Source organism: Lissotriton helveticus, chromosome 6 (genome assembly GCF_964261635.1).
Source record: "Lissotriton helveticus chromosome 6, aLisHel1.1, whole genome shotgun sequence".
NCBI lineage: Eukaryota > Metazoa > Chordata > Amphibia > Caudata > Salamandridae > Lissotriton > Lissotriton helveticus.
The window spans coordinates 1,405,978,391-1,405,999,820 of record NC_136067.1 but is presented as its reverse complement, the minus strand read 5'-3'; the positions used below and the strand labels follow the sequence as shown (position 1 = coordinate 1,405,999,820).

At 42.5% G+C, this 21,430-nt stretch overlaps 1 protein-coding gene across 4 annotated transcripts in view; it reads right to left on the bottom strand.

Annotated features, from left to right (window-relative positions):
- Nucleotides 1-21,430, bottom strand: part of MAP7 (microtubule associated protein 7) — a 1,007,524-nt gene that overhangs the window by 348,040 nt on the left and 638,054 nt on the right. For all 4 annotated transcript variants that reach the window (XM_078649192.1, XM_078649193.1, XM_078649191.1 and 1 more), the window contains exons 8-9: nucleotides 16,219-16,329; nucleotides 12,038-12,151 (exon numbers count right to left, since the gene is read on the bottom strand). In XM_078649192.1, coding sequence (XP_078505318.1) covers nucleotides 12,038-12,151; nucleotides 16,219-16,329 — 225 coding nt within the window. The remainder of the gene's footprint in view (nucleotides 1-12,037; nucleotides 12,152-16,218; nucleotides 16,330-21,430) is intronic.

Below are 21,430 nucleotides of genomic sequence, written 5' to 3'. Positions count from 1 at the left end.
AGAACAATAACAACATATTTTGGAAAAATAGCAAATAGATAGACAACTATTCCACGGGATCTATCTCATGTGGTATACTACGTTATTCGTATTGCCTGATTTGCGGAACGTTGACTTAGAAAGTTCCTATGTAACTCAATAAACAGACTACTAAAGAGGTTTGCCTAGGCCTGGCACTGCAGCAGGCAGCAGTGCGCAACACGTGACAGACAAAGTCCATCCTGCTTGCAGATCAGTGAATACTCAAACTATCAATCCACCCGCCACCACCGCCACTATTTCTTCTTATAGCCATGTGTCTAAAGGAAGGACTGGACTTCAGTCTGTTGGGGCTGATTTAGAAGTCCCTTGCGGAAGTTGCGGCTCATTTTCCTCCATTGTTGCGTGCCTTTTCTGACGCAGCGGCAGAACAAAAGACTCGCCATGGTGTTGGTGCGGCGTATATATTAAAAAAAAACACATATGGGCATATGGGCGATGCATCACGTTGTAAAGCCCTGCGCCATCAGGGGGCGTTCCGGCGCAAGGGAGGGCGTACCTGCGCAGGAACGAATCCTAAAAGTGGCTGAGGGAAATCTACAAGATGTCAATCAGTCACTTTTAGGACAATGATGCATGACTCAAACCCTGCGCGCTTGAAGCTGACGTACGGCTAGATGCAGCATTGGGGAGATAGGGTACCCCAGAGCATTGCTGGAGCTGCGCCATCGTTGGCACGCAACTCCAGCAATGCGCTGCCTTTACGGCATAGATGCGTAAGGCTTCTGTGACGTTTTGGGCCAATGGGTGGTGGTGGCATGGCACACAATTACTGCCGCATCCCTGCTACTTTGCAGGGATGCGCCGGTAATTGAAAATATGACCCTTACTGTCTAGCATTACGCAGTTCTTTTCTTTACAGTACACTCATACATAATTTCTCAGGCCAATGAAATGCTTCTGAACACAACATACAGAACAAAGAAGCATAGTAGCAAGCAAGGCTACTGAGAAGGAGAGCAGTGCACCTGAAATGCATAGAAGATTTTGAAATATAATTTACCTCAATGTAATCGGCAGCATTATTGCTCTTGGTAAAGAACAAAGATTTGCAAATAACAGAGCAGGATAAAACAGAGTAGTAAATGTACTACTACTACTACTCACCAAGCCCGGGGACCTCTACGCCGAGCGCGTCCAGCAAGTCCCGCTCCCGGTCCATGACATCGGTCCAGCGGTGGGTGGCCTGGTTATATGTGCGCCGGACCCCAGAGATCTTGTACATGGCCCGGCACACCTTCTCCCACCGCTTGCGACGCTCCCGGATGCCATAGCCGGTCGCGATCTTGCCGCCTCCCAGGATCGTCTTGGGGAGGCGGCGCTGGACGTGGAAGATCAGTGCCGCCACTTCCTCCGCGCTGAAGATCTCCCTCGGGACCACTTGCTCCCCCCTTAAACGCCCGCACGGGAGCCGGGCACGGGGTGCGGGACCCTTCCCCTTCTCAGGGTGCTTCCCGGCTCCCTTTACCATGGTCTGGGCAGAAATAAACTTAAATGATAAAGAAGAAATAGAATAGTGAAGAAGAAAAGAAAAGAGTTTAAAAAAGTAGTTTAAAAGTAACTAAAAGCTGCAGAAAACACAAAAATATAGAGGTAGAAAAATAGAGGGATAGATAATAAGTAAAATTAGATCAAAAAAACTTCAAACAAGCAAAGGATGGCAGAGATTGAGAGAGGATAGAGAAAGCATGCCCAGAACCATAGCAATGAATGAGAAACAAGATGGCCGCGCCCGTTCACGACCGCGTGGGTAAGTTCGCGCGAGATTTTCCTTGCGAGTACGCGCGAAATTGTACTAGCGAGCAGCACACTTTGCGAGATTACACATAGCGGGCGGAAACGGAATTACGTCACGCCAACAAGATGGCCGCGCCCGTGTACGACCGATAGGGTAACTTGGCAAACGTATAGCTAGAAGCGCCTCGCGAACACGCGCAAGATCACGCGAACATACACGTCGCAAAAAAAACAATTTTGTATTCGCGGCTTCCGAAATCGATCTCGCACGGATTCGCGCCCCAAAAAACGCGCGAAATTGCAGAAAAAACGATTTTAGCTAAACTGAAAGCAATGAGCAGGTGCAAAAGTTCAAACTTAACATTAGTAACATTCAAGGTAGTGCTTCCTGATGGGCCCCTCCAGAGTTTGCAACTATTCTATGACCCTGCTATGACCCAAACAGCAGGCTCATAGAATAGCTACAAGTAGACCATAAAGGTCCTGTGAAAAAAAAATTTCACTGCAACAAAAAGCAAATTACAGATAAGGAAGGAAGCAGGTGCCAGCCAGACTGGAACTTTCAAAATTACTGACACATTAATGAAACACAAATTAATTGATGGCAGTTGAAGAAGGGCAGGTGTGCTTGCTTTTTTCAACCACCATAATCTACAGTGATAAATAAACCTAATAGGTGCCAGTGAGGATGTACCAGAGGGTGGCATGGGTGTCCCAGAGGGTGGCAGTGGTGAAACAGAGGGTGCTGTGAACCTGTGATGATAAACCAGACGTAGAAACAACATAGTCGCGGCCGTTGCAAGCCGAAAAGTAAGTTCGCAATTGCGAACTTGTCCCAAAATCGGCGCGAACACGCGCCAACACAAAAAACTGAAAAATCCGCAAATCCGCTAGAGTTCGCGGATCTTCGCGGATTGCGAATCCGTAAATCCGCAAGTTCGCGTACGCGAGATCCGCTAGATCCGCCCATACTTAAAAGGAACCTGCCAGAAGCTCTAGGCAGTTTATATGTAGCCTTCTTTCTTCCTCTGTTCAAATACCTCCTATTGAAATTGCACCACAAAGTGCCCCCAACCAGTCAAACTTGCATTTGACTCCATAACCTACTCCGGATTTTCCCTAAAAATGGCTCTCCCATTCCAAGCTTCCATTTTTCTTAACCACCACTGTAGTTATTTCTTTACTTCCTCTGTAAGCACAATCTCCACTGAATAATTATTACTATTTTTAAATTGAATGTATAGGGCTCGCAGCTACCCCGGAGGGTTTCCTGGCGCCGGCCAAGTAGGGAGGGAAAGGTATTGAGCTGAAAGAAGTAATATTAGAGGTTAAAAAATAAAGTGTTTAAGCCCTTTCAGAAGGCACCGAATACTGTTTCCTCACGTAGGGAAGCAGGTAGAGAATTCCATAGGGACCCTAAATAGGAGAAGGACTGACCTCGCATAAGAATACGTCTGACTTTTGGGACAATAAACCTTGTCTGCTGGGCAGAGCACAGAGGGCAAGAGGGCTGATCACGCTGAACCAGGTCTTGCAGATATTGCAGGGTCACTCCTGTTTTAATTTTAAACGTATAGCACAAAGCTTTAAATTCGACCCGTTTCTCCCCTGTCAACCAGTGTAGATCAGGAAAAAAGCCAGAGACAGAGGAAAACTTAGGCACACGACAAGGCAGTCTAGCAGCCGCATTTTGCACCAATTGAAGCCTCTGGATTGTTGCTTTGTTGAAGCCTAGATAAAGAACATTGTCGTAGACCAGTCTAGAGGTAACTAGGGCGTAGACTACTGTTCTCTGTGCAGAGAGGGGAATCATCCATAATTCAGACCACATCTCAAATGTCTGCCTTTCACCTCTGAAGGGCACGATAATTCAATGGTCCTGGAAAAAAACCCTGAATGGTAGAAAATAGCAGACCTACCACTCTTGCAAGCATTCTCAAAGAAATCTTTACCAACATCAACACTTTTCGAATCTCTCTTCCTATTCTCTTTAACTTTTGCATGGGCAGCTTCAATTGTCCCTGAACAGTATACACTAGAAAGCCCAAGACCTGAGTTCCCTCACTGGGTATCAAACATGATTTCTAGTCTCACCCAATTCTGATCCATTAACAAAATATCATATAAATAAATAATTAGGTGTATTCCTCGTTCTCTCAAGTACACTGCTACTGGATGGAGCACTTATGTAAAACACCAAGCGGCTGACGATAGACCGAAAGATAGGCGAACAAATTTCCATAGCTTCTCTGCCAATCTGAACTGAAGAAATCTCTGATTGGAACCGTCAAATATGCATCCTTTAAGTCTAACCAGGTAATTCAATCCCCTGACTGCAACACATCTCTCAGCATATGCATCCCTTCTATCTTGAAATGATGATGCACAACTGAATTGTTCAATTGTCTTAAATTTATATCCGACCTCATGCCCTTTTCCTTCTTTTCCACCAGGATAATATGGCTTACAAAACTTGCCACAACATTCCTTAATTCCACAATTGCTCCTTTGCTTTCCAATTCTAAGACCTCTGTGTTCACCAAATCTAAAAGATTTGCATCAAATCTTATGTCTGGAAGCTGATACTGAACTGGTTACTCCACAAAATATATGTGATTTCCTAACACAGTCTGAAGAACCCATGGATCATTTGTTAATAAAATCCAATTGTGAAAAAATTGAGGCGGTCTGTCACCTAACTTTAACTGGATAACAAAAGGATCTCCTGTTCCGTTGGCCTCCTCTTGCCCTAGATCTTAATCTCTGGGGATAAAAATGTCTAGGCTGGTAAAAGGACTGGTACTTGTAAGACCTGAATCCTCTTGAAAAAGAGGATCAAGTGATGCCTTGCCCACGGCCGGGCAACAAACCTCTTGTTCAAAAAGACAACTGTCAAAGACCTTCTTAATCTCTCTCGGAGACTTCTGTAACGAAATGAAAGCCCCAATGTATTTCGACATCTCATTAATAAAAGTGTCTCCAAAAAGCATCCCATTTGCATACTGGCCTGCCTCATTGTTAACCAGCTCCACCAATTTAGGGTCTATCTTTAGAAGAATACTCTATCTTCTTTTACCTGATATGGCTGTGTTCGCATTACCTAATAAACAAACTGTTCTCTGGGCCCACTCCCTCAGTTCTTGCATATCCAGAGCTTTCTTTACCACATAGGCATCTTCTGCCATGTCAAAACATTTTTATAAGTGGGTTAGTAAGGTCTAACAACCTGTCTTGGCACATTCTGAGATCCTTACCTAAACCCTTCCTTGAATCACGACCACCTTCACCAAAGAAGGCCAAACTTTTTGCATCAAGATCAGGGGTCACAGATATGAACGCAGTCTCATTCTCACATCTTTAGGAATCTGTTTGTGCAGCCCTGTCTCTACATAATCTGCCACATGGAGTACTGGAGTCCATTCAGGGGAGAGAGGATGCTTCAGAAGCATTGGATCACACAGACTCCCCAAGAGGATCAACTAGAGACCCATGTCCAACATTCTTATCCTCATCCAACTGACCTGACTGCTGAACAATCCCAGCATCTTCAAAATCAGAGGAACTTAACTCCACACTTTTTCTGAACTTCCAGATGACTTGTCACAAAGGATCGTAGTATGTTTGCAACCACCTTTAGTTTTCTTTAAATTAGCCTCCACTGGACTCTTTTTCTGGTCCCACTGTGTCTCCCCTGTGTCTCCTTGACACATCTTTGTGTCGTGCACCCATGAAATCCACAATCTGCCAATAAAGATTTGCTCTTTTTAGCTTTTAAGTTATCAACCTTCATATGCTTACATTTCCTGTTCATTTTTCCACCTCTCATATCAAGTGGACACTCCCCATCTGACCAAACAAGTTCTTCCTGTGTTGAAAACCCCCTAACCTGTAACAAATCCTCTAATTTATTTTCCAGATGCTTGATTCCGGTCCAGGGAAGACATGGCTTGGCAGTTCGGGCTGGACTGTTCCCATGAGGCAAAGGGTCAAGACTGATTTGCATATGGCCATGTCTGAACTGGGGTAGTGTGGTGAGCAAAATAACGATGGATTAACCCCTTCGCTGCGGCGGCAATTCCGCCGCAGCGCTAGGGGGAAGGGGGGCCGCGCGGCACTCCCATGCTTGTGACAGAACCGCTCCGTCACGAGCCTCGGGCACGCTGTGCTTGTGACGGAGTGGTTCCGTCACAGCCCCGCCCGCTCAATAGAACGCGCCGCACAGGCGCGAAATCAGCGCTGCGCAGGCGCGCCGAGCGGGCCGTGACGGAACCGCTCCGTCACCAGCACAGCGCGACCGAGGCTGGTGACTGAGCGGTTCTGTCACCAGCATGGGAGGGGTTAAACCCAAATCTGTGACTGGGGGTGAATGTTTTGCCATTGTGCAACATTTCATCCATCAACTGTTGTTTTTGCATTCACATGAAACTAACAGCAGCATACATAATGTGGGCGGTATTATTTAACAAGATCAAAAAAAGGGAAAACTACAGCACGTGTTGGGATTCAAAATAATAATTTGCCTATTCCACAAAAAATAGCTTGCATACAGACATGCCTTGCCGTTAGCAAAGATGGATGCCTAGCCTCGCAGCCGTAAACAATAAAATAGTGACATTTACAAACTCCTCAAATGCAAAAAAAATGGAAGGGGAGGAATGCTTGCAAAAATGTAAACCACAAGCAATCATTCTCAATAGCATTCCAACCTATTGTAATTCATGCACTGTGCTACTCTACAAATGGCTAGGTTCAAACTGGAATGGCATGGTGAGCAAAAAAACTATGGATTTAGGCCCAGTTCTCTGTACTGGGGTGAATGTATGACATTGTTCTGCATTCTGTCCATCAACTGTTGTTTTTGCATTTGTCACCCCAAGTGGGAAGGGTATGCTCAGACGTGAGTCCTGTGCTCTCCATGCCACTGGAATCAAGCTATCCTGGCTGATGAGGGCTGAAAGCCGAAAACCGGTCCTAGGATGCTTGTTTCCAGTCCTGGGAGGACCTGGCTTGGCAGTTCAGGCTAGACTGTTCCCATGGGGCACAGGGTCAAGAGTGATTTGCATATGGCTAGGTTCAAACTGGAATGGCATGGTGAGCAAAAAAACGCTAGATTTAGACCCAGATCTCTGTACTGGGGTGAATGTATGACATTGTTCTGCATTCTGTCCATCAACTGTTGCTTTTGCACTTGTCACCCCGAGTGGGACGGGTATGCTCAGACGTGAGTCCTGTGCTCTCCATGCCACTGGAATCAAGCTATCCTGGCTGATGAGGGCTGAAAGCCCGAAACCGGTCCTAGGATGCTTGTTTCCAAGTCCTGGGAGGACCTGGCTTGGCAGTTTGGGCTAGACTGTTACAATGGGGCACAGGGTCAAGACTGATTTGCATATGGCTAGGTTCAAACTGGAATGGCATGGTGAGCAAAAAAAACAATAGATTTAGAAACAGATCTCTGTACTCGGGTGAATGTATGACATTGTTCTGCATTCTGTCTATCAACTGTTGTTTTTGCATTTGTCACCCCGAGTGGGACGGGTATGCTCAGACGTGAGTCCCGTGCTCTCCATGCCACTGGAATCAAGCTATCCTGGCTGATGAGGGCTGAAAGCCCGAAACCAGTTCTAGGATGCTTGTTTCCAGTCCTGGGAGGACCTGGCTTGGCAGTTCGGGCTAGACTGTTCCCATGGGCACAGGGTGAAGACTGATTTGCATATGGCTAGGTTCAAACTTGAATGGCATGTTGAGCAAAAAAACGATAGATTTAGGCTCAGAACTCTGTACTGGGGTGAATGTATGACATTGTTCTATATTCTGTCCATCAATGTTTTTGCACTCTACAAAGAGGCAGCATTATGCAAATCCGTACTGACCATGCACTTTAAGGAACAGTCGATCCTGAACAGTCAGGCGAGTAGGCCCCCTCCAGAAGGGAACACAGGCATCCCAAACCAGTTTTAGGCTTGTTAGTCATAATCAATGAGGTACAGCTTGGAGCCTGTGGCGCAATGAGCAGGAGAGTCACGTCTGGGCTACCCTTGGCCACTTAAGGTATTGTGCATCAATGTAGGAAATTTCCAATATCTCTCCTAGGCAGAGCAGCCCTGTACAGGATGATGCTCTAAGGTTTCTCAATCTCTTTCAGAAAATATCCTAATGAGTTCCACAGACATTTTTCAAATGGTTGGAAGTTGAATTGCGTTTGCCACTTTGGGATGGTGGCACTCCACAGATTTCTGACCAGGGGGGTGTATGATGTAGCAATGCCCAACATTCACATGTATTTACTGGATGGCCCAATTAGTGGTGGCAAGTGAATGGTCTTCCACTGCCAGGATGAACCCTCCCTCATGATAGACAGGCTTGATATGACTCCCCCAGGGTTGATTACCCAATAGCCCTTCATAGTAAGAAGAGTGCTAAGAAACTTCCTGAGCATTTTTGCAGTGGTCAAGGTATGGAAAATCATTAACAGGTGTCTGGTCTGTACTAAAACTATGACAACATGGACCATGATAAAATGTATCCCCTGTGGGGAAGCACTCTATTTAGAGGGAAGGATTTTATAGATGGGATCCGGTAGAAATCAGCAGACTGGCAGATGTTGGGGATTGAAATGGTTTAGTATCTTTCTAGCATCATAAAAGTCAATATGAAGCAGTGGTCACCAAGGCAGTGAATGTCCCAGGCAGCACCATACTAGAGCATAGCTCCTTGCTAGGAAACAGCAGTCTGGTAGAGATGTTAGACCAAAAGAATGATATCCCACATAACAAGAAGGATATCCTACATATATAAAAAGACCAACAACTCACCAGATACACTGAGCGAGCAGAGTGAAAAATATGGTGCAATGAATGGGATAACTCGGACTGGAGCAGGCCCTTCAGTGAATTCGTATTTTACACAGAATCTACTATAGGAGAACTCGGATGGTCAAATTCGTCACTGTGATCTCTGTCTCAGGGAACGTGGCTAGGTGGGAATCTACTTATACACTCTATGATCTTATTCCCACTTACAACCCTTCTGAGGGGGAACCAGGTGTAGTTTGGTATGGGTGGCAGAAACTTCCATGAACAACAATGTCAAACATTTTCTGCTGAGTATCTGGAGCAAAGACACTTCTTTCAAATATCTGAGCTGCAAGATAACTTGGGTATGATAACAGGAGGCAATGTTGCCCGGCAGGGCTATAGATCCCTTCAAAGCAGATGAGTGGAAATTCGAGCTGGACTAACACATGGCTGCTGAAAAATACTTATATCATGGAAAAGGTGCCCAAAGTAGTATAAACTCTGGGGAGCAAGGGGTGAATACCATGGTGTGGCTAGAACATGGCTGTACTGGAATATAAGGGGGCAATAGTGACACCCTAACTCCTAGTATGGGTCTCTGTAGACCCCTGCAGTTGAAATGGGCTAAACTAAGCCTGTCCCACTGGTCCAAATACCATGTGGCTATGAAACTGTCAAATGTCCTTCTCGGTGTGTGGAGTATATATGATTAATTTTGTTACACGTGCACACTTCCATCCCTCTATAACACACAATGATTATCTGTGAAGGCTCACTGCTTACTGAAAACTAATTTAAAAAATAGCATGTGTACATTTTAAGTTTTGTCCAATTTATAGTATTTCAATACTTAATACTTCAGTACAAAGGGAGCAGAATGCTTTACAATGAACCAAGAAAATAAGCAATTAATATTCTAGGTCGATGTTAAAAAGAATTCTAATTCAAACATACCACAGTTAAATGAGGGTTCACTTTAACTATTATAGGTTTATAAAAAGCAATGAAGTGGTAAAATCTAAGCAAACTATCAATAACAGAAATACAGTATAGAGAGAATAAGTCTATTTGCAAATTGCAGGGAAGACGGGAGGGGAGAGCGGAGCCTCCGGGTAGGAAGTGAAAAGCTTTGGAAACAGATCTAAAGCCTTGCTTAGGAATTATAGGTTTTAATTTATTGAAAAGGTGAAATTGGTAACAGGCATATTTTGATTATGATAATCCGGCATTGCAAAATGAAGTGTATGTCTACAGTAAAACTTAAAGAGATTTCTTCTGAAGGACATAGATAGGTGACTTTACAAGAGGGAAGTGCCAGAGAAGTAGAGGGTTCTCATTTGTACACTTGCCATGGAATTTAGTCCTGCAGGAAATTCTCTTGAGGGACAATAACCCCTTTCTACCTCTAAAATATCACACATTTGTCACCCTGCTCCTGCATTCTTGGCTCAGGGCAACAGTATCTTTAATAAAAGCCCAAAACGTCCTCTTCATTCTTGTTGAGCTACAAAATAGTCTTCCTTCTACAAATCTCAAAAGCCCAAATTTCAACACTTTCCAACTACTTTTCAACTAACAATTTCCTAAAAACTTGCTCATTTCTCTCCTCCAGGGACTCTGCTCTCCCACTGTACAGACACTATTGTCATTCATATGTTGAACTTTACTTATCACCTCCATTCACCACAAATGATTGTAACTGATTCTCATCTTTCTGGACCTATCAATTACTATATTAATACAATTGACTCTGACTTCAAGCAAATATACCTGTTTCCAGTATTGTAGATTCTGCAATTGCAAAGTTCACCTCTTATATATTTAACCATTCCTTCCCAATATCTGCCCTCTGACCAATTTTTGTCCACCGCTTACCCCACAAGCCTCTGTCCTTAGCTTCTTGCACTACTTCTTCATTAACTCTCCTCTGGGGTTAATTCATTTTGATTCACCTAACACATGCATACCAATGACACCCAAATTTCTCTTTAAGTACCATCATCACTCAGATACAAAGCAAAATACTCCAATCTTCCTCTCCCAAACCCTTCATCTTATCCCATTTTCTTTCCTTTCACCCTATATATCAAAACTTCCTTCTTTATTGTCGGAAATGTAGGGACACTATTAGACCAATGTTCAATGTTTCTTTCCTTTTCATCTTCCACTGTATCGGCCACATGGTACGTACTCATCAGAATGAGAAAATCTGTCACCACAAACCGCTGTTTATTGAAAAATATTCTGATTAATGTACTTATCATGAGCATGCTGGACTACTGTAAAACCTTGTCAGGGGATAATTTCTCGCTCAACGATAAAACTATAAGGTTTGTAACCTGGGTTCTCATGCCATAAGCACACCTCTTCCTGCCAACTCAAAGTTGAATTGCTCTTTGTTACTATTATAGCTCAATGCAAAATCATGACCTTAGTCTTTAAGGGTATTGTTTTTCTTGCATCCCTGACCTTGTTGCACCCCTCGTCTAACACACACACTTGATCACTACCACCTGCCAACTTTCACCTTCTCACAGTAACCAAACCCTCTCTGCAAAACCCAAATTTCGCTCATTCTACCTGCTCTCCACTATAGTGCTGTCTCCTATGAACAAAGGGCTATTCCTTCCCTTACAAGTCTTCAAGACTTCCTCAACAGCACCTTTTACCGAAGAAGCACCTATCATACTAGAAGACATGTCCTCCTGATCGCATTCATAACCTTTTACTATGCATGTCTCCACCATTCCACAATTCCTTATCCGTGCCCACAGCTCATACTTCAATATCGCACCACACCTTTTGGCATGTGTGAACCACGAAAATTAATTATTGCCCATATGGACCGTGATCTTTCTCTTGTACAGCATTTGTGTTTGTAATGTTACAGCTGCTAAATAAGTTTACAAAAAAAGATAAAAAGAGGTGTTGTCTTTCTTTAAGTGAGAGGCAAGGGGAGAGCCTGTATCCACAACTGGTACACTGGATGATACTTTCTTTGTAAAGGCGGGATAGGATTTTAAGGGAGAAGGATGGCACTCTAGGGTAGGACAGTATTGGGACAGCATGCTGGGAGAGGAGCTAACTAGATGTCAAGAAATAACGTACCAGAGAGGGAACCAGGAAGAAGGAATAGATACGTACAGTACCTGTCTCTGCTGTCTTTGTTCATAAGACAAGCAATACAACAAGCAGGCCACATGCTAGCTCTTGTTATCTTTCATCTACCGATCAAAAGGCACAAAACAATGGTTGAATATATGCAATTATGTCTTGTGATGCTATAATGGCGCGGAGTTTTAGGTTCACCTCTTGTATTAAATCTGAGAATGGTAAATACGCAAACATGAGAGATCAGTGTGGAATAAAGCTATGAACTTACATAGTGATATTAGGAAAATAAACAACTAGACAAGGCTGAAATAAAAACATTATTATAAAATAAAGCTGACAGCTCTATAGGTTACCTGAATCTCCAGACAGAGCAGCCGTGCTTTTACTTCTGGCCAAGAACGAGTGTGTGGGTGTCAGGAGTCTGCTAACAACACTGGTCTCCCATGGACTAAGCTGTAAACGACGAGCTAAAGGTGGACATAGAAGTAACATATTAAAACAATTTATTCAACCATTGGAGAACAGGATCAGAATAGTAAAAAAAAAAGCATTTTTTTGCAGTAGGAGTGAAGCCAGTAAACTATTATAGAACACAAACGTATACAGCAACAACTACCACAAAAGTTGCTAATTTTTATAAAATGATTACTTATATAATTATTAAATAAAAAAATGGAGCCCCAACCCCTTTACACTTTTGAAAGCTTGCCTGTTTCCATAAGAATCACAATGAAATACAGTCACCTGTAACTAGAACAAGTCATGGGGCACTGTTTCAGAGGGTATAGTATACATTTTATTCTCCTTGGTACCACTTAATATCATGAGTTTTGAATGTCTTGAATGTGTACTAGCTAAGCTACACATTTAGGTCTTTTGAAGCGTAGCAGCTTAATGATGACATTCAAGGACCTTGGAATACAAACAAAGAACCTATCAAGTGGCATGACTGTTTGGAAAATTTTGAAGGGTTTATGTAAGAGACCAGGCATTTCCCAGGTTCATATTGAGGACTACACATGTGAAAGCAAACCATTCAGAGAGTTCTAAATTGGATACCTATTGGCTAAGTTAAACCGATGAAGAGAAAACCATGGCAGGTGAATGAATGCTGGTGGTATCAAAGATTTTGTCTGAGTAGGAAACTATATAGGAGCCAGTCCTCTTCCTACAGCTACATATGGACACACCCTACTGAGAGGTAGCGGGTAAAGTCACGTTAATGGTGAACATCTCTACAGATGAGCTCTGAAGAAAGCGAAAGAAAATCAACTGGAAGGCTTGTTCAGAAATTATGCATCTTAAGGTCATAGGAAAAGAATGTTCACTTGCACTCCTCCTGCAGCTATTGTACAAAGTTGGCCTAGTACGAGTGAACACCTTAAGCTATTTTTTTTTTTAAATAGATGACAACTCGCAATCTATATTTTATGAAAATTAAGTAAGAAAAACGTTACTGCGCTCGTAATCTTTGAAAATCCAGCTCTACTGCTACAAGAAAGTGTCATCTGGTAGAAATAATTCAGAAATCACCAGATTATTTTGGCGAGGAGTCTTCTTTACTCTCTGTAGGTTCCAAATAGTAAATTTTTGTACGTCATCAATGAATATGGATTTTCTTTAATGTACTACCAAAGTGGATCACACCTTATGTGGTACAGCATGAGATCTTCTCTTTGTCAATTATGTAATCGCATTAAGATCCATGTGAGAGTAGTGACACAAATATTCTACTCACTCATCCCTCAGTACATTATTCTAAATATGTGGTTGCAGCTATTTACTGTAAAATGTGTTCGTCTACTGCTTCTTGCTATATTACCCCCAAACTACTCCCATTCCCCTATCAGATGACCTTAGAATGAGGCTGTACCACCACACAGCTAGGGGTGAAATTCCCTGAAAGTGGTACAGCCTCTCCGCGCAGCTCCGGACTTGTTTTGTGATAAATCCATGGATGGCTGACAGGAGATTAGTGGGACTTCTTTATGGCGTCTCGAGTAAAATTGTAGCATTTTTGGTGCACGTGATCAAGTTTCACTTGGAACTAAACGGTTGTCTTTCCTTCTTACTAAGTGCTTTGTAAACTGTGACCAGGCCAGGCATTTACAAAATGAAATATTTCTACCAAAATGTGGTATTCCTTAAATGCAAGGCTGACTCGATTAAATGTTGGGGGGGGGGGGGTCTGATTAGTAAATAACTTTCCATGCAACCCAAGACATGATTGTGGTTTACAAAAAAATAGAGTTGGGAAAAAAGAAAACAGACCAACGTTTTAATTCCCACTTAGTGTGTCAAAATATTCTCAACCTCGTGTACTGTAAATCCTGGCAATAAAGCAGCTAATGAACAGATGCATAAGAAAATGGCTACTTGTTGGCAATGGAATACGCGAGCAAATGAATGCATGTCAAAGGAAGGTAATGTGACACAGGAGCACACTTTGTAGGCGAGATCAAGGGTGTGACAGCCAGAGTGACAGAGGTACTAGATCTTATGTCGCAGCACACAGAAACTGTAAAACAAAACAAACATGTGATAATGAAGAAAGACAATACGACAACGAACAGAAAAGGTAAAGTAAGACATGCACTCTAGAAAATTGCTCAAATATTCATACTCGTGCATGATGAATAATGCGTGAAAAAACATACATTTTATTTATCACATCTTAAATTCAGGCTCTATTCAGGAACTACAAAGTCACCGTCCAACGCACTTCAATAACCAAGAGGCCCGGAATGTAAGTGTTTGGCTTTATAAGCATGGGTCACCGGGGAGCACCGAATTGTTATCCAATTTAACAACAACCCAGCACCTCAAAGTCTTTAACCTGCAGGCAATTCCTGACAATAAGGCCATTTGCACCCGAGGGTTAGAATAGTCTGAAGGGCGAGTGGCAGAAAAGAACCCTCCACAGTTGGGAACATGACTTTTAAGATCACATGAAGAGGGTGCCAGATTACAAATGTCAGTGGGTTACCAATTTGTGCGCTGACATTATAGAAGGGAACATTCAGTGCTAAAGGAAAAGCAACAGGGAATAAAGTGCCAAACGAGTAGCACAATTCCTTCCGCCAAAAATGTCGTCATTTTATCAATCCTAACTCTCTATAACTACTTTGACTAGGACACAGTCCGCAATATTTTACTGTGGAATAGTTTGGACACTGTTTATTCAATTTAAGACTATGGTGTTTAAATAAAGCCAGCTCTGTCCTCGATGCTACAATACAGGGTTCGGTAAAAGTTTTGACGTTATTAAGTTTTTTTTACGAACTTGCAGAACTCCTAGCACAACAACCACAGGTGATTGAGGGAGAGGAGATATACACGTTGAGATGGGCTTGATAAATTCCAAGAACAGAGGTATAAACGGTTATATTTTTTGCTTCTTCTTCCTTAAGTGGGAATCCACGCAACTTTAATCAATAGAGTAGAACAATTGATATTGTTATTAAATGAAAACTTTCTAATGACCTGATTCTCCAACAAATAACTCAAATGTAAAGAAATGTAACTGAAGATTGGATTTTGGAGCCTCTGATCCAAGTGACAGTATCACTGCTTTCCCCTTCATAGAGTATCCCGCACACATGCAAGCTACTGCAGAAAATTGGATTAAAGTCCACAAAATCTAGTACTAGGTCTACAACCACCAATATTCACACTAACATATTAAAATGTGTACCTTTAACTCCAGATTACCTTATTCTAATACAAATGAAAAACATTTTTATGTCATTACTTCTCCCTGGAATGCAGTTTGGGATTAATTTCGGGGGTAGAAGCAACTTCACTAAAATACTGGCAGAGTTTTCTAGTGACAGCATAGCTATGTAATATGTACAGCTTAGTTACATGTTTCCTTACAAGAAATCATAGTTCGTATCAAAGTTCTAGGGCTTCAAGTATTCAACTTTGTTCTTACATTCATTAACAGTTTAGTTTTGAGGGGTAAACATGTGACAGCACGAGAAAACATTTGCATAATTTTTGTTGAAGTTCAATCTGTGTATTATACTAGCCCTCTTCTTTTTCCAAATCACAGTAACGCACTAAAACGTTTATGGTGATCCTATCACTACTGAAATAAACCATTGGTGGTGGTGCTTAATAGGTTAGAACTGCCAACACAGTGATATAAAGGGTACTGTTGATTCGCACAGGGACATTCAACAAATCTGACTGAATAACTTCTAAAGTGAAAGGGGCTTCATCTGCTTATTCACTGAGTCAAGAGTAATGTGACATCACTTCCTGTAATGTCGCTAGGAAGTGGACAAAAGGTGAGCAAAGACATCTGTATTACACCTATCATTTTTTGTTTAAAAAACGACATGCCAATACGTCCTCTTATAGGGAATCAAAGCATTGTTTTACCAGCATGTTTCTAATGTCAATTTCTGAGACACTCTTCTGTGTGGCAATGGTAGTTTTCCTTCAAGTAGGTGTAAATCCATTCTAAAGTGCTCACCCACGTCCTTATAGACATCAACATAGTAAGTCAACGTTGCTAGTGTAACTGTACCTCTGTCAGGAGTATTCAACAACGTTGCAGAAGAAGAGGAGAGCCGCTTGGTAATGACAGGATCGACATGTTTTGAAAGGTTGACGGTTGAAACCGACCGTCTGTCGGGATCTAAAACAAACGGAGACAGCGCTAGTTGACAGCCCGTAAGAAGGAGTTTTGATTCAACTTGCCTCCACCTTGTGCATGTGAGGTCCACTATGGCACAGACATCTGCTTGAAATTGTCAAAACTTTGCAGAGAATGTTTAAGGCAGACTTTTAAACTGGAGGACTAGTTACACCGGTCACTCATATAGCACATATAAAGCCAAAAGACAAAAATCAGCATTCATAATAGCAGAATTAAACAGAACTCTTTTTATGAAAGCTACATTAGTTTGATATGGTTGACAGGGTTACAAATAGGCATGATCCTAAATGAGTATATAATGCTTAATATGGGTGTTTAGCATGCTTAAACTGCTCCGACATTTGGCTAATAAGGCAATAAGGGCACACAAGAGGACAAACGGAGTTGAGGGAGGAACACAATATGCCACCAATCTGGGAAGGCGCTGTGGTTAGAAAACCTATAGCAATATTGAATTAACAAGTGAACACAGTGAAGGAATCTCTTTACAGAAGGCAGAAGAATAAAAACTGCGGGAGGGTGCTCTAACGTTACACATCATCACGGCCCCTGGCACCACTCTCATGTCACAGACTGTTAAGAGCACGAAGCTTACAGTTATAACGATAAAATAAACAGTCGCTTAAAATAAACAACATTAGTAGCAATGGGGTTACCCAGTCAAGCACAGAACCTGGGGAATATTACAGTAAGTGAATAATGGTTCTGCTATTATCACTCATGGAAAAAAATATTTTTCAAATTAAGGCCCCTATAGTGGGCTACCCATGAAATGTGACATAAAACACAGATTCAAAAAGGGGGAAGTATCAATCCCAAATAAACTTTCTCCCAAATATTTCTGAAAAAAATATTATTTATAATAAAGTTGATAGTGTATCCACACACATAATATAGACAACATATCATTGATAACATATACAAATCACATCACATTACAAATATAAGCAAGTGTGAACATTACATAAATATGCACATCACAAAACATTACAATGTATACAAATACAAGTGATAATATACAACATCAGATTCTTCAGATCACGTCCTGTTCTCAATTTTTGATCATATGTCAAATCATCAGAGTTGAATTGTACAGTCACTTATTTAACATTGATTGGGACGTTTTAATAAACATGTCGACGTTTCGACCCCTTATTATGTTGCATAAACTTCATTTGTCAATCTGTGGTCTTCATCAGGACCACAAAAAAGTTTGTGCAACCGTATTAAAGCGATGTAGCGTCTTCAATAAACAATAAATCAAATGTAGGTAACCATAAATGAAATCCAACTTCGTTCACATTCTCAGTATTAGTAGCAACAATCCAATTTATACAACCAGGACACGATCAGGCCATCAGTCTCCATACAAAACAGCGTAATAATCACTGTCTCTCGGGTTGTCTATGCAACATTGATGGCGGTGAGTGTCTGAAGCTCGAGGTGGCAGCCCTTGCGCCCCCGAACGGCTTGATTGGTGTTTCGTAGAAAAAGGAGTCGGGAGTAATATTACGACTGTTTTGGCTTGAGGTTGCAGCCTTTGCGCCCCCGGTTGGCTCGACTGTTTTTTCACAAGCAAGTTGAGTTGGGAGTAGAGCTACATCTTCTATGGTAATAAAAGTGCCAGATTGATTTTCTACATTGAATTAAGGATTCACCCAGGATGGTCGTACAGGAAGATATACAGGGTGTTGAGGCATAGACAACCCGAGAGACAGTGAATATTACGCTATTACCGAGAAGGTGAACAAAGTTGGATTTAATTTACAGTTACCTACATTTGATTTATTGATTATAGAAGACGCTACATTGCTTTAATACGGTTGCACACACTTTTTCGTAGTCCTGATGAAGACCCCAGATTGACAAATCAAGTTTATGAGACATAAGAAGGGGTTGAAACGTCGATGTGTTTATTAAAACGTTCCAATCAATGTCAAATAAGTGACTGTACAATTCAACTCTGATGATTTGACATGTGATCAAAAATTAAGATTAGGACGTGATCTGAAGAATCTGGTGTTGTATATTATCAGTTTTATTTGTGTACATTGTAATGTTTTGTGATGTGCATATTTATGTAATGTTCACACTTGCTTATGTTTGTAATGTGATGTGATTTGTATATGTTATCAATGATATGTTGTCTATATTATGTGTGTGGATACACTATCAACTTTATTATAAATAATAATTTTTTCAGAAACATTTGGGACAACTTATCTTTGGGATTGATATATCCCCCTTTTTGAATCTGTGTTTTATGTCACATTTAATGGGTAGCCCACTATAGGGGCCTTAATTTGAAAAATAGTTTTTTCCATGAGTGATAGTAGCAGAACCATTGTTCACTTGAAATAAACTAGCAAACTCACAGCTAGGTTAGGGCCTATTTATCACTACAACAACTCTTGTGATACATAGTAGAACAATAATGCCAGGTAGCTGTAATACATGCAAGTGTAACAAATCTGGGACATTATCAATCAATTTAAAATAATAATGCCTAGTTTACCTTTTCAATGCCAGCCAGCGTAAAATGATATAACTGCAGCGACTACACAGCTCAGTGTTTTGAATCTATCCTCAACCTCATCAGGAACGAACGCTGACAGTGAGCCCCATAGTTTGGGACAAGGGTCGCACTGGAGAATGACAGTCCAACCATGAAGAAAACAAAATCTGGAGAATAGACCCCTTCCTCGTGGCGAATGGGACAAGCGATCTAGAAATGTAATTTTTAGGTTTGGCCAATAAAGCACTTCAGCTGTCCCAGCAGCCTCATGTAATAATAAAACAACCATACACAAAAAAGACATAAGATACCTGCAGACCAAAGAGCTTCGAGTTGGTCCTCTTCATCCATTGGCCTCTTCAATTGTCATTCACATGTTGCTTTCGCCCACAACAGCATACTGCTTGGGTCAATAGGTCCGCGCACTTCAGCCACTGGCTGTCTTGCACTTTGAGTGACGGCATTTCGCCTGACCAAAATTGCAAATCCACCTACAAAATACTGTGATTGATGGCGGCCTGACAAGCTCGTCAAAGATTCCTTTTCTACTTATTTTTAAAAACATATGCCCACCACGTTTGGAAGGCAACATTCTCAATTTTTTTTTACTTTTAATCTTTTAAATTCTTTTGGTTATGCATGGACGAAAAAAATGCACGTTTCACAAGGCCAGACCTATTGGCTTTGCCAATGCTTGTTTCACAGGCAGTATCAATAAACAGTACCAAACAAGACTGCACTTCTTATAGAGGGGTCCCCAGAACCTGTCCCTGTTAAGCCTACAAGGGTCAGGCATGTTGCAGATATCTTAAATACAGGTACACTGAAAAGGGATCATATGGCGAGCGCTGAAGCCCCCTAAAAGCACAGTGCTTGCTATGAAGCAGATGGCTAGCAAGTCTGCCCACATGTTGCTTGACTAACAGTTACCAAAAAGTGTGGAAAACGACTACAGAATCTGGAGAAGTACCCAATGGCACGACTAGTCGCCCTGGATTACAAATGGTCTTTAATGCTTTCTAGACTTTCTGGCCTGGTTTACCATCGGTAAAACTAATTTGACTTGCAGCAGCGAATAATATATCAAAGGTAGCAGTTACATTTAGGAATGCCAATCCACCATATTTTTGCTTTATTGGCGTTATGACCTAGCCATTCTAACCTAGCCTGTCTGGGACACAGGCCAGGATATATTGTCAATTTGAACTTTTCAGCTGTTTCTTTTCAGTTTGGGCTGCAGTTCCAGTATTGATTTTGGAAACTTGATCGGCAGTCAAAGCGCTCTATGGCTGAACAAAGAATTTTACAGGACACTGATTACCCTGGATCATGAGGGGCACAGACCACGGAAGTCAGCCTGAGGAAGGCCACTTCGAAGCGAAGAGACTGCTGATTTTTGGAGTCAGATGGGCTAACGTGAATTTCCGTCGATTGATTGATACTGCAATGCCCATCCGGTGTAGATTGGACATTGTCTACACTCCTTTTAAGGGACCGTTGTTTATGGCATTGTAACATTCCGGATCCCCGAGGGACAGTGGTGAGGGCCAGTTGGGCAGAGCAGAGGTGTCTGGTGGGGAGATGTCTGGTGAGTACGTGGAATGAAAGGCTGCGATTCAGGTATGCTGGTACGGCGTTGTGGAGGGCTTTGTAGATGTGCGTGAGGAGCTTGAAGGTGAATCTTTTATTGACTGGGAGCCAGTGAAGGTCTCTTAGGTGTTCGGAGATGTGGCTGCAGCATGGGATGTTGAGGACCAGCCTGGCAGCAGCGTTCTGCATGTTCTGAAGTTTCCTGAGGAGTTTCTGGGTGGCACCTGCATGGAGTGTGTTATAGTCGAGTCTGCTCCTGATGAGTGCATGGGTGACCGTCTTCCTGGCCTCAGTGGGGAGCCATCTGAAGGGCTTCCGAAGCAGGCAAGAGTGTGGAAGCATGATGAGGTGACGGCGTTGATCTGGTGGTTCATGGTGAGCGAAGAGTCCAGTATGACACTGAGGTTTCGTGCGTGGTTAGTGGGTGTGGGGGAGTTCCTGCTCGGCGGACACCAGAAGTCTTCCCATGCAGAGGTCTTCTGCCCCAAGATGAGGACTTCGGTCTTGTCTGAGTTGAGCCTGAGGCAGCCGTCTCATCCAAGTGGTGATGGCTTTCATCCCATTCTGAAAGCTGTTTCTGGTGATGGTGGGTTTGTTGGTGAGGGAGAGAATCAGCTTGGTGTCATTGGCGAAGGCAACGATGTGGATTCCGTGGCTCCTGACGATGGCTGCGAGATGACCATGCAGATGTTGAAAAGCATGGGGCTCAAGGAGAAGCCATAAGGCTCTCTGCAGCTGATCTCTGTGGGTTCTGAGAGGAACAGGGTAAGTCTGACTCAATGTAATCTACCAGTGAGGAAGGAGCCGATCCAGTCCAGGGCTTTTCATGAATACGAGCGTCGTGGACCCTCGTGATTAGGCAGTGTTACGAGAAGGTGTAGAAGGTGGCCGAGAGGTTGAGGAGGATGAGGGCTGCTGTTTCTCCCCAGCTGAGGAGGGAGCAGTTGTCGTGCTGGCAGGTAGGAGGGCAGTCTC